General features: G+C 50.6%; 1 protein-coding gene across 3 annotated transcripts in view; it reads left to right on the top strand.

Moving 5' to 3' along the window:
* Nucleotides 1-12758, top strand: part of SFXN5 (sideroflexin 5) — a 95432-nt gene that overhangs the window by 11962 nt on the left and 70712 nt on the right. For all 3 annotated transcript variants that reach the window (XM_004582802.2, XM_036496689.2, XM_058667969.1), the window contains exons 2-3: nucleotides 3472-3540; nucleotides 5331-5408. In XM_004582802.2, the coding sequence (XP_004582859.2) occupies nucleotides 3472-3540; nucleotides 5331-5408 (147 nt within the window). The remainder of the gene's footprint in view (nucleotides 1-3471; nucleotides 3541-5330; nucleotides 5409-12758) is intronic.

Below are 12758 nucleotides of genomic sequence, written 5' to 3'. Positions count from 1 at the left end.
ACCTGACCTCTCCTAGCTTGTATCCAGTCCCAACTCTCAATTGTAGGTGCTGCACCCTAGCCCTGCCCAGACTGCTCCCATCCCTGGTTTATGCAAACCAGCAGGTGTGATAGCCTAGCCCAGCATAATTTGCACTCCATTCTGGCTCCTGTACATGTCAGTGGGCTAAAGTTGACCTGACATGCCCAGTCCGTCCCTTTTCAGAACCAACCCACATACTTGCCAATGAGTGGAACTACCTTGCCTTGCCCAACCAACACCTAGGCCTGAATCACATGCTCATCAGCAGGAGCTATGGCCCACCAGGAGAGTTCTCCCACCAGGCCTACTTCCACACCCAAATCTCACATGTGCCAGCAGGTATTGGGCCCCTCTTCCACCTCCATCCTGGCCTTTGTATGAGCTGGTGGATGTTGCAGCCCAGCTCACCCCACACCCTATTCTTTGTACTTATGGGTTCTGCAGCCTGTACCTGCCTGGCCTGTTCCCAACTCCAGGAAGCATGATTGTCAGAGGGTTCCATGGTCATGCCTAGCTCAGCCTGTCAGTACCTCCAGTGCTTAAACAAACTAGCAAAAATTGGAGTTCCACAGGGGTGGCCGAACATATCTCCCGCAGAAATTTCCCCCAGATCTGGTTTTCTCACATGCTAATTAGTGTCATGGCCCTGCCTAACATTACCCATCACCTGTTCCTACTCACTGGTGATCTAGCCCTGCCATGCAGGCCCCCAGCCCTAGCTGTATTATACAGAGGTAAGTGGTGTGATCCATGCTAACTAGCCCATATGAGATCTCCCATGTGGGCTAGTGTATCTGTCTGATCCATAAAAGGCCTGCAGTTTCCCCCCTCCAAACCACTCAGTGTCAGCTCCCTCACTTACCTGCAAGTACAGTGACCTTGTTGATGAGAGTCCCTTAGAAGTCATTCCTCACCTGCAACATATTCCTCAGTGGTCCCAAGGCTTTGTTTATGCCATCCTCCACTGTCTACTCAGGCCACAGGCAGTGAGCTGGATGGGAAGTGGAACAGCAGCAACATGAACTGGCATGCATATGGGTTCCCAACGTTTGGAGGTGGAGGATTAGCCAATTGAGCCATTGTGCCAGGCTCCTACTTGTCTTTCTTGATAAGCCCCATATGGACTCTGGTTTGTGTCTCAGCTGATGTACTCCTCATCCAGCTCCCTGCTTAGGGCCTGGGAAAGCAGAGGAGGATGGCCCAAAGCCTTGGCACCCTGCACCCACCCACTCTGCTCCACAGTGTTGACCCACGGCTTTTAGTTTCTGTCATCACATCTGTTATTTAAAATGCCAGCTTTTCTAATTTAAATAGATGTTTAAATAATATAGCGTTATTTCTACATGTTATACATAATATTTTTTCATTTTAAAAGCAATTTAAAAGCTACAGAAATAAAAATAACCTGTAATCCTATTATACAGTGACAATCTGTATTAACATTTTAATGTGTTTTCATTTAGCTTTTTGAAATGTATTTTAACTGTCTGCTTGAAGCATGTTGAGTCTTAGAGAAAAATTGCAAGAATAAGAACCCCCATATACCCTTTGCCTAGAACTGCTGTTTTTAAAGATGTATTTATTTGAAAATAAAAGTTATAGAGAGAATGAGAGAGAGTGAGAGAGAAATTTTCCACTTGGTGATTCACTCTCTAGAATGTCTCCACGGCTAGTGCTGGGCCAGGCCAAAGCCAGGAGCTTCATTTGGGTCACTCACAAAGGTGGCAGGGGCCAAGCATTTAGCTATCCTTTGCTGCCTTCCCAGGCCAATAACAAGGAGCTCCTATATGGAATGCCAGCATTGCAGGCGGCGACTTTACCTGGTACTCTACAACTCTGGTCTCGATCCACCATAAAACCTGAAAAACATGCATTATGCAATCTTCAATCTGTGTGAGGAGTCTTGTTCCATCTAGGCACAGCTCAACATGCCAGCTTCCCCTGGACCCACCCCGCCCTAGCTGTGCAGGCAGCTTCTTCGCTGACGAACCAGGATCTGGTGTCACTTTATTTTTTGGCCCTTCATGTAGGGTCCAGCCAGCTCTGTTTATCTCCCTTGTTGGTTAACTGCTTTTCTCCATGTACAGATATTGTCTGAAAACATTATTTTAAGTGACTGTAGCATACTCATTCTATGACTGTGCTTAACCACCTCTCTGCATCAGAAATGCAGCCAAGGCCATCCTTGGCACCTGTCTCTAGCTACAGCTCTGAGCATCTCTGGTTCTTTCCTTCAGCTACATTCTTAGAGGCAAACTCTGGCCAGGAAAACAGTGGGTGGCTGCTGGATGGACAGGGTCTTAACTGGGGGAAATGGTTCTGGTCATCTGAGTTATAAGAGGTCAGAGAAACACCTGCAGCAAAGCCCTACCAACCTGTTTTGGGTAAGCGGATGCTGAAGCTTCATGTGGGCTGTGGAAGACAGTACCCGTGTAGGGAGAGGTGGACGAGTCATATGTCATATGTCATGGTCACTCCAAGCAGGGTCATGACAGGAAGCAGAGATGGAGGTGCGATGACGCCTGGTGTGTGTGTAGGTGGGGGCTTTGAGGTGACCTGGGGTGGGATCTTGATTGGGAAGGGGAAGGGGAAGGTACAATGGTTCATTGCCACGTCTGGTATCCCAGTGAGCAGGGGAGGGACTGTGGGAAAGGAAAGTACAGGGGCTGCTGGGAGAGGTATGGGGTCCCAGGGATGGATTTGGGGCCAAGCCTGGTGTGTCGTGAGGCACCAGTTCCCAGCATTTGCAACTGCACCGTGCATCCTGAGCTTGGCACCTCTGTGCTGCCTCCGAGCTCAGCTTGGCTGGCTGTGTCCCCAGGGCAGAAGGCCCAGCAGCAACCGTTGCTGGGTTTCCTTTTATTGTGCTCCGGTGTCCCTGGCCTGCTTAGCACAGAGCCCTGCTTTCCCAAGGCCCCTGCTCTGGGGCAAGGCGGGGAGTAGTTGGCCCCTCATCTTGCACCTCATAGTGACTCCAGGTTGGGGGGCTGTGCATGTGGGCTGGAGGACCCTAAACTGGGTGCTATTGCCGCTGTGGGACTTGAGCCTTGCCTGTGGGGAACTTACCCTCACCCCCATATGGCAGTGCTGGATGTTGGAGAGGGACCCCAGGATGTTGGGAAGCACCTTCTGTCACTCAAACAAGGAGGAAAGGCTGGGAGGTGTTAGGGCCCAGGCCTTGTAAGTGTGGTGATGTCGGGAGCTTCTGAAGGACCCATGTTTGGGGAGTTGGGAGGGCCCCTGGGTGGGAAGTTGGGACGGTCCTTGACTCTTCTAAGCCCCCAAACCTGGGAGAGCTGGACCTTGTCGGCATTCATCCCCCACAAGGGGAGACCTGGGCCGGGGGGGTCCCCACTCCCAAGGGCAAGCTGTAAGTGAGGATCCTGGCAACCAGAGGCTGGGTCAGAAACTGACTTCCTCTCTTTTCTCCTCTCCTGCCCTCTCCTGCAGACGTCCTTCTACGGCCGCTTCAGGCATTTCCTGGATATCATTGACCCGCGCACACTCTTTGTCACCGAGGTGAGTTGTTGAGGTGTCACTCCTGGCCTCTGGACCTGGTTGCTTCTGAGTGTGGGAGTCACTGGAGGGCCTGGGGCAGTGACTAGGATAGGGAAGGTGGAAGGGAGGCAATATATGTTGATCAGTCTATCCGTGGTACATATGCTGTGCCTTAGTGCAGTTTCCCCATTGTTTCGCTCCTGGCCTCAGGAGGCTTGAGGCTTGTAAGCGCCACCACCCACCCTGTGACCTTGGGCATGGAAGTACCCTTCCTTTTCAGTTTTCCCAGAGAGTGGAAGGCCTGGCTGATCCCTGAAGAGGGAGAGGCTCTCACGGCTGATTGGCTAGAGGCAGGTAGGCAGGTGATGTGGGTAGGGCTGCTTTGTCATCCTGCTGCTGGCTGAGGCTTCAGTCATGCAACCAGAGCTTGGCTGCTGCTTTATTCCAGTTGAAAACACTTCCTGCCAGGCCCACCCGGCTGCCCACCTCCCAGCTTTCCGTACCCCTGGCATGCCTGATCCATTCTGCCAAGCCTCACAGCACAGCAATGCAAGCGGAGGGTGGCAAGCAAGGAGCCCCTCCTCCTGTCCCCCCATGTATTCATGCAGGGTCAGAGCACTTCTCTGCAGTGGGAGAGCATCCCCCACACAGCCAGGCTGCAGGGACCTGACCGGGCAGGGAGCCTGTGCTCCAGAGCCTGGAACACACTCCTCAGCCTTCACAGGAGTTTTGTGAGGCCAAGGGCAGCCAGCCTGGGGCACCAGGACCAGAGAAGCTCGTTTGGCTGCCTTCAGTGCTGGGTTCTTCCCCTTGTCTTTAGGAGCTTGGGGATTTACATCTCCCCCACCCTGTGCCCTTTGCCAAGATCAAGGCTCTCTGGGACTCATTCTTTTGCTGCAAGGGCTCCTTTAATGGCTGTGTCAAATGGGATGGAATCTGGCCAGGTTGTTATAGGAACTCAGGAGAATCCCTGGAGTGGGAGAAATAATGAGGACATGGGGCCTTTCACCACTCAGTGCTGGGAAGTAGAGCATCCATTGTCCGGGCTGCAGAGGCCCAGGCAGCGGCAGGAAGCAGCATAGGGTGAGGTAGCCTGCGGCAGCACCAGGCAGCCCTGGGGAATTGCAGAGCAAGGTCCAGCTAGACACCAGGTTCAGACGCCATGTTTCCCACTTCCACTTTGTGACCCAATTTTGTTGAAAAACTAATGTGTTAAGGTGAGAAAGAATCATTCTCTCATTCACAAAGTTGTCTTGGTGGCATGTTTATAATGAATATATAATAATATTTTATATATAGAGAGAGAGTTTGAGAAAGAGAGAGTAAGCAAGTATGAGGTCTCATCTAATTGGTTCGCTCCCCTAAATGTCTGCCATGGTCAGGACTGGGCTGGACCAGAGCCAGGAACTCAATCCAGGTGTCCCATGTGGTTGGCAGGAATCCAATGATTTGAGCCATCACCTGCTGCCTCCCTGAGTTTGCATTGGCAGGAAGCTGAACTCAGGAACTGGAGCTGGGAATCAAACCTTGGTATTCTAGTGGGTGGGGTTGGCATTTTATGCTAAGCTAAATGCCTGCTCCTTCTTCAGCTTTGAAGATTTTTGAACTGCTGGGCAATGTTCCCTGGTGTTCTGATGCCATCCTTGCTCATATGTTGCCCTGCAGGAGGATATGTAATCTTCTGGTCTGTTGCATGTGTATTCATGTACTCAGTGGCCTCTCCTTGATTGACGACAGGTGCAGTCCTGTAAGGGCACGACTTGCAGGAGCCTTACATCTGCACCCCTCACTGTCTCTTCCTTCCTCTGCAGAGACGTCTCAGGGAGGCTGTGCAGTTGCTGGAGGACTACAAGCACGGGACCCTGCGCCCGGGGGTCACCAATGAGCAGGTAACTGTTGGCAGTGGGGCTAAAGTGTGGGGAGGAGAGAGAAGTAGGTGAATTCACATGCCTTTCCTGCAAGCAGAGTCACTGTTTATCCTTTCAGCATCTGCATCTACCACTGGCTGTTAGAAGAGGATGCTCAGGTGTCCCTTGTGGGCGGGAGGCATAGAGGCTGCTAAGGCCAGAGGGGCTGTACTTAGTTGGAGTGGCTTGCACTGGTTTGCAGAGAGGAATGGTGCATCATGGCTCAGTTCCACATTCAGTGACATCACAGTGGCAGCTTGAAACCAGCTATGATGGTTCCCATTTACACCACAGAAATTGGCAAAGACCATAAACCAGGGCTTTTTTCTCCCAGAAGCTAGTTATCAAACATTCACCAGCATATCCCTGCCCCCGAGCATTCAGGTTGAGAGTATGAAGGAAGAGGAAGACTAGGTTAGGGTACTATCATTTCATATTTTTATGTAACAGAGGGACTTGAATTAGAGTCACCTGAATTGCTCATGGATGTGTTTGGTTTGGGGGCAAGGTAGCAGGATACAATATTGTAACCAATTCTGGAATCTGTTGGTTAGTGCACCACAGTTTTTCCTTTGCTCCTAAATTTCAATTAAAAACTTTTTTTTTAAATGGAGGCTATTCTGTGGCTCAAGAGGCCAATCCTCCACCTGTTAGTGCTATTATCTCACATAGGTGCTTGTTCGTGTCCTGGGCTGCCCCACTTCCCATCCAGCTCCCTGCGTATGGCCTGATAAAGCAGTGGAGGATGGCTCAGGTCCTTGGAACCCTGAACCCACATGGGAGACCTGGAAGAAGCTCTTGGCTCCTGACTTTGGATTGGCCCAGCCTCAGCTGTTATAGCCATGTGGAGAGTGAACCAACAGATGGAAGATCTCTTTCTGTCTCTGTCTCTCCTTCTCTAAGTCTGCCTTTCAAATGAAAATAAATCTTTTTGAAAAAAATTGAATGGTTGATTTCATGTTTTCGAAAATAGTATGTTTGCATGGTTAAAAAAGTCAGATAGCACTAAAGTACAAGTTGGGAAGATTAGAGTGCTGCCCATTCTCCTGTTCCCAGCAGCAGCTACTCTTAGCTGCTCTTCAGCACTGTATTTACACTCTTTTTTATTATTTATTTTATTACAAAGTCAGATATACAGAGAGGAGAAGAGACAGAGAGGAAGATCTTCCGTCCGATGATCCACTCCCCAAGCGAGCACAACGGTTGGTGCTGTGCCGATCCAAAGCCAGGAGCCAGGAACCTCCTCCAGGTCTTCCACGTGGGTGCAGGGTCCCAAATCTTTGGGCCGTCCTCAACTGCCTTCCCAGGCCACAAGCAGGGAGCTGGATGGGAAGTGAAGCTGCTAGGATTCGAACCGGCGCCCAAATGGGATCCAGGCACGTTCAAGGCGAGGACTTTAGCGGCTAGGCCACGCTGCTGGGCCCAGCACTGTATTTACAATACACAGGCTTATCTACACTGCGATTTCCCACTTAGTGCTTGGTAAAAATAGATTTTATTGTCATTTTTTTATTTGGAAGAAAGGAAAGAAGGGAGAAGGAGAGGGTCAAAGAACGTGGGAGGGGGCCCGGCGGCATGGCCTAGCCGCTAAAGTCCTCGCCTTGAAAGCCCCGGGATCCCATATGGGCGCTGGTTCTAATCTTGGCAGCTCCACTTCCCATCCAGCTCCCTGCTTGTGGCCTGGGAAAGCAGTTGAGGACGGCCCAATGCATTGGGACCCTGCACCCGCGTGGGAGACCCGGAAGAGGTTCCAGGTTCCCGGCTTCGGATCGGCGCGCATCGGCCCGTTGTGGCTCACTTGGGGAGTGAATCATCGGACAGAAGATCTTCCTCTCTGTCTCTCCTCTCTGTGTACATCTGGCTGTAATAAAATGAATAAATCTTTAAAAAAAAAAAAAGAAGGTGGGAGGGAGGTAAGGCGAGAGGGAAAGAGGGAGATGAGAGAGTAAGTAAGGAAGGAGAGAGAGAAAGAATTACATCTGTTGGTTTGCTTTTCTTGTGTGTTCAGTAGAAGCTGGATTGGAAATAGGGTAGCTGGAACTCAAACCAAGGGCTCCCATATGGGATGCAGGAGTTCCCAAGTGGCAGAAACTGCTGTACCAAAAGCCCACCACTCTCAATAAGTTTTCTTTGGCATTGTCTACTATGGTGGTTGAGGATTCAGGTGTTTTATTATCTACCCCTATAAACCCTTTCCCATCTGCATCTTCTCCAAAAATAGTTAAAGTTTAGGGGCCTATACATATTCAATATTTGTGTTATTAAAAATGTATAAATGACATTTACTGTGCAGTCAAGTTGGCTATATTGTGATTATGTTCCTTTTTTTTTTTAACTTTCTGTTTTAGCTGGGGTTATTGGTTGCCTCATTTTGGCAGTTTCCTTTGTACCAGGTCTAACTTGTTACACCCTTCAACAGTGTCCCCTTTCAATATGAAGACTCCTGTCTACTCTTTCCATTCTAGTTTTTCTTTCTGGGACCCAGCTCCCACCAGCTCCAGGTCTTGCTTTTGCTTGGTTTGTATACTACAGTTTAGGTGAAACTTGTGCTTTTGTTGTTATTGTTTTTCACGTTTGAGGAATTGTAGTTCTGCACTCAACCTCGCCTGGCAGGTTGACTGAAGAGGTGATCTGAGACTGACAATCATCTTGCTTTGGTGTTTTTGAAGGCCCCTGCTCTATTGGTGTGGCTTCCAATACACCCACTGAGTAATCTGATCCCTTTACATTATTAATTCTTTGCAAGTGACCTCTTTGTTGTTGTTTTTGGAAGTGCTTAGCAGCTTTTTTTGGCTAGAGGATTTCTTTGTAAAAAGTTGTATTTAAAAGACAGAATTACACACGGAGAGAAGAGAGAGAGAAAGAATCTTCCATCTACTGGTTCACTCCCCAAAATGGCCACAGTTGTCAGGGCTGGGTCAAGCTGAAGCCAAGAACCAGGATGCAAATTTATTTCTGAGATTCTGTCATGCTATCTCCTCCAAAAATCACTGTTTTGCACTCTTAGTGACTTCTTTCAGTTTGAAGATGCCCGTCTTTTCAGTTCTTTCAAGCTTTTTTACTACTGTTTATTTCTACTAATAATTTCTTCTCACTCCTCTTCGTCTAGTATTGGCCTTCTGAGGCTGATACACTCCAATTTTGTGATCTTTTCTCTTCTATCCCATCCCTGCAGGCCACAGGTGGCTCTAGGGCCAGGGGCTGCAGGGTGGCGGCATGGAGAAGCAGGAGGAGGCTCTTGCCTCACAGACAAGCTGGGCAATGGCCTTGGGAACACTGGACACGGTAGGAGAATAGTGCAAAGGTGCAACAGCCTGGTCATGTGGTGTCTGGAAGAGAGAGATGTTTCCCCAGAGATTTGAAGGGTGAGAATGGGCTGGTGATGAGTGAGGGGGTGGGAAGCAGTGCTGGGCCCAGCAGCACCTGCACAGAGAGCAGCGGCCTTCTCCTGCCTCCTGAGCCGCCTGCTTCTGCCTGCTCCTGGCCAGCCCAGAGCTGGAAGGTATGACTGATACCCTGTCCCCACCCCTCAAGGCCACCCTGTCCCCACCTAGGCCCTCTCTGATCCTACCTGTGCCTGCCCCCAGCCCCACTTCCTGCTGTCCCACTCTCGCTGAGATTGGCCTCTGGGGTTCTTTGCCAACTCCCAGAGTTTGGGCAATGAGGCCACATTTCTACTTTCTTTTCCCTTTCAGTAGCTTCTAGCACTTGTCCTGTTTCCCGGGCCGCCTTTGTTTTCCATTCTGAAAGCCCCCGGTGCCTGCAGGGAGGAGGGAAATAGGGGGTACCCACCAAATAGACAATACACACAAAGCTGGCATCAGCTGGGTGTCCCAGTTCTGGCTGGCATGGGTGAGGCCTGTGGTGTCCATCTGGTGGCCGGGCAGCACAGCGGGCTAGGAACGAGCCGGCTGCCACAGCCCTCTGAATGTAGATCCGCCCTCTCCCTCCCTCGCCCAGCTTCCCGGCTGCCAGTGCCTCCCCTGCATGCGTCCTCCCCGGCCTCCATCAGCAAATCTGCACAGCCACGGCTTCCACACCACAGACCTGGGAAGACAGGACAGTGATGGCACAGCGGCTCAGGCTCAGGGAAGCCTCAACAATCTGGAATTGAAGCTAGTTCCACTTGTTGGCCTCAGTTGGCCCTGCTCTGGGGCTGGATCTGTGCCAGCTGATGAGGCCCAGGCTGGCTCTTAGTCCCAGTCTGGAAGGGGCTTCACCCTCAGCTAGGCTGTGCTCATGCTGATATCCTCCTGTGGGCATGTGGGTCAGCTGCTCACTGCCAGGTCCCTGTGCCCGTGGGCCTGTCCTGCCTTGGGGGTGGTATTGAGTATCTCGTGCCTTGTCTTTATGCAGCACATCAGCACCCTACCCTCCATCACGGCCCTTGGCCCTGGGTGTGCACAAGTGTGTTTGTTGTTTGTTCACTCCTGGTAGCTTTGGTGGGCAGCTTACTTCTCCTCCAGAGCCCATTTATCTGAGGATAAAATAAGTGCCGTCTATCCTTTTGTCTTGGTAGGTAGAAATACAATACACTAGGACCTGGCATAAAAGCCACAGCTGTCAGTTAAGCCACAGAGCTGTAGCTGCACAAACATGTGCTCATAGACGCAGCCCATGATGTTTCTTGATGTTGACTGTGATCTGTGCACTTGCATATGCCAGGGCGTAGGTGGAAGTAGGTGGAGTTAAATATTAAGGAACTCCCTCTCACCCTGCCTCACCATGGTGAGCCACCATTCATTGTAGGCTTTTCAAGTACTGGGCACTCACCAAATGCAGCTGGTCCTCCACCGCTGTGGACTGTGCTTGTGTGGATTAAACCCACCCTGGACTGCAAATGTCTGAAGATGTGAGTGTGTCCATGCTGAGCAGGCAGACTTGTCCCTGTCATGATCCCCTGAGCAATCTGGCACAACAGCCACTGACATAGGAGTTACCTCGTGTTGTGTGTTGTGAGTGATGTAGAGGTGACTTCACACAGTTACAGGCAAATACTGCCCCCTTGTTATTACCAGGGACGTGAGCATCTGAGGAGCTTGCTGTCCACGCCAGGGGTCTTGGAACCAGTCCCCTGCGGGCACAGCAGTACCAGTGCGTTGTGTGTATTGTCTATTTAGTGGGCACCCATATCAACCCATTTCCTAGGCAAAGACACTGAGATTCAGAAAGATTATTTTGCTTGCCCAGGATCCTGTAGCCAGAATGTGCTGGGAAGAGGTTCTGACACTAGGCCTGTTCTATATTCCTGCTGGATGAATAGTCCCTGGGACTCATGCAAAAGCCAAGTGGAATGGAGAGACCAATGCAAAGAGGGAGGTTGGGAGGGAAGGATGGGACCTGCCCAGGGGAAAAGACAGCGAGGATGTGAGAGACCCTGTAGGCCTCATCTTCTGGCAGTGAGGACACAGGATCAGCTGTGCTTGGGCGATGCTAAAGATCATGGAGCGAGTGCCGGGGTATAAGGGCCCTTGCACCCCTAGTCTTCTTGGGTGGGTAGAAGTCAGCTTGTCAGAAGCGGGCTGAAGGAAAGGTGTGGCTGAGGCTTAGTCTCATCCGGCTCTCAGCCTCTGGCTGCAGTGGTCCTCGCAGTAGCCCTGACTGAACTGTTCCCCTGGCACACAGCAGCAGGTGGTCAGTATGAGCAGAGGCATTTGTATGATGTGCTTGGTGCTGGGCTAAGCACTGTGCATGCAGCTCAGTACCGGGCCACTATGATGGGCTCCAGGATGCATTCTTCCTGGTTCCTATACAGCAGTCAGAGAAATCCTTGGAAACACAGCCTACACTGCCTCTTGGCCTAGGGTTTCTCGGCCCCAACGCTGTTGGCTTTGTGCTGGGCTGCCCTGTGCACTGTGGGATGGCTCAAAGCACCCCTGGCTCTGTCAGGTACATGTCAGTAGTTCCCCTACCAGTCACGATCAACAACACCTTCATAGGTTGCCTTATATCCCCCAGGTTCAAAGTTACCCTCCAAGAACGGCTGCTCCGGTAAAAACCGTGTTATCCTCTTTCCCCACTGAGAATGGAGGTCACTATTTTTAACACATCCTGTGAAGCCCTCACTCCCCTCTGACCTTGTCTCCTCCTTGGCTCCCCTTATCCCATTCACTGCATCACAGTGGCTTTCTTGCTGTCCTTCTGACGAGCTAGACAGAGCTCCTGGCTTCCCCAGTGCCTTTGCACAGACTGTTTTGGCTGCCAGAACAATCTCCTATCTTCACAGTTCCCTCCCTCCCTCCTTTGAGCATTTCCTCCAGGGTCACCTCTGGGAGAGCCACCCTGACCACCTTCCTTCTGTAACCTCCGCCACTACCTGCACCCACTTCCTGTCCACTGACCTGAGCTACTTTCCCTGAAGCACTATCTTCCCAACATATCAGAACGTTCATTCTGTACTAATATTAGCACTTTTTAAACATTCTTATTTAAAGATTTATTTACTTAGTTTTTATTTGAAAAGTGGATTTTCCAGCAAGAGAAAGACAGGTCTTCCATCCACTGCTTCACTCCAGCAGTGGCTGTCTCAGAGCTGAGCTGATCCAAAAACAGGAGCTAGGAGCTTCTTCCAGGTTTCCCACATGGGTACAGGGTCCCAAGGACTTGGGCCAGTCTCAGCTACTTTGCCAGACCATGAGCGGGGAGCTGGATTGGAAGTGGAACAGCCAGGACATAAACTGGCACCCATATGGGATATCTGCACCATAGGGTAGGGGATTAACCTACTAAACTACTGAGCTGGCCTCAGATGTTAGTATTTTTTTTTTTGACAAAAATTCATATAATTTATTTACTTGAAAGAACAATGAGGAGTTGGAGAGCAGAGGGAGAGAAGGAAAGAGGGGGAAGAGAGAGAGAGAGATCTATCCACTGGTCCACTCTACAAATGGCTGCAACAGCCAGTGCTGGGCCAGGTCAAAGCCAGGAATTGGAAGCTCCATCCAGGTCCCCCAGGCAGGTGGCAGGGGCCCAAGCACCTGGGCTATCACCCATGCCTTAGCAGGAAGGTGGATTGGAAGTAGAGTAGCCAGAACTCCAGCCAGCACTCTGAAGTAGGTGTCTCAAACAGAGGCTTAGCTTGCTGTGCCACAGTGCCCACCCCTGTTCATTACTCTCGTGGCTTCTCATCCATCCTTCCCCGCCAGCCTGGCACCCTAAAGGCAGAGGACTTCATCTTTGTTTTTCCACTAATATCATTCTCACAGCAGTGCCCAACACGTAGTGGATGCTTATTTAGTATGTGTTAAATAAATGATTGGTTTTCATAAGGCTCTTGTGAGGGAGCATTCATATCCTTGTATTACACACAAGGATATGCAGTCGTAGAGAGAC

Source organism: Ochotona princeps, chromosome 8 (genome assembly GCF_030435755.1).
Source record: "Ochotona princeps isolate mOchPri1 chromosome 8, mOchPri1.hap1, whole genome shotgun sequence".
NCBI lineage: Eukaryota > Metazoa > Chordata > Mammalia > Lagomorpha > Ochotonidae > Ochotona > Ochotona princeps.
This window is presented reverse-complemented; position numbering and strand designations above follow the sequence as displayed.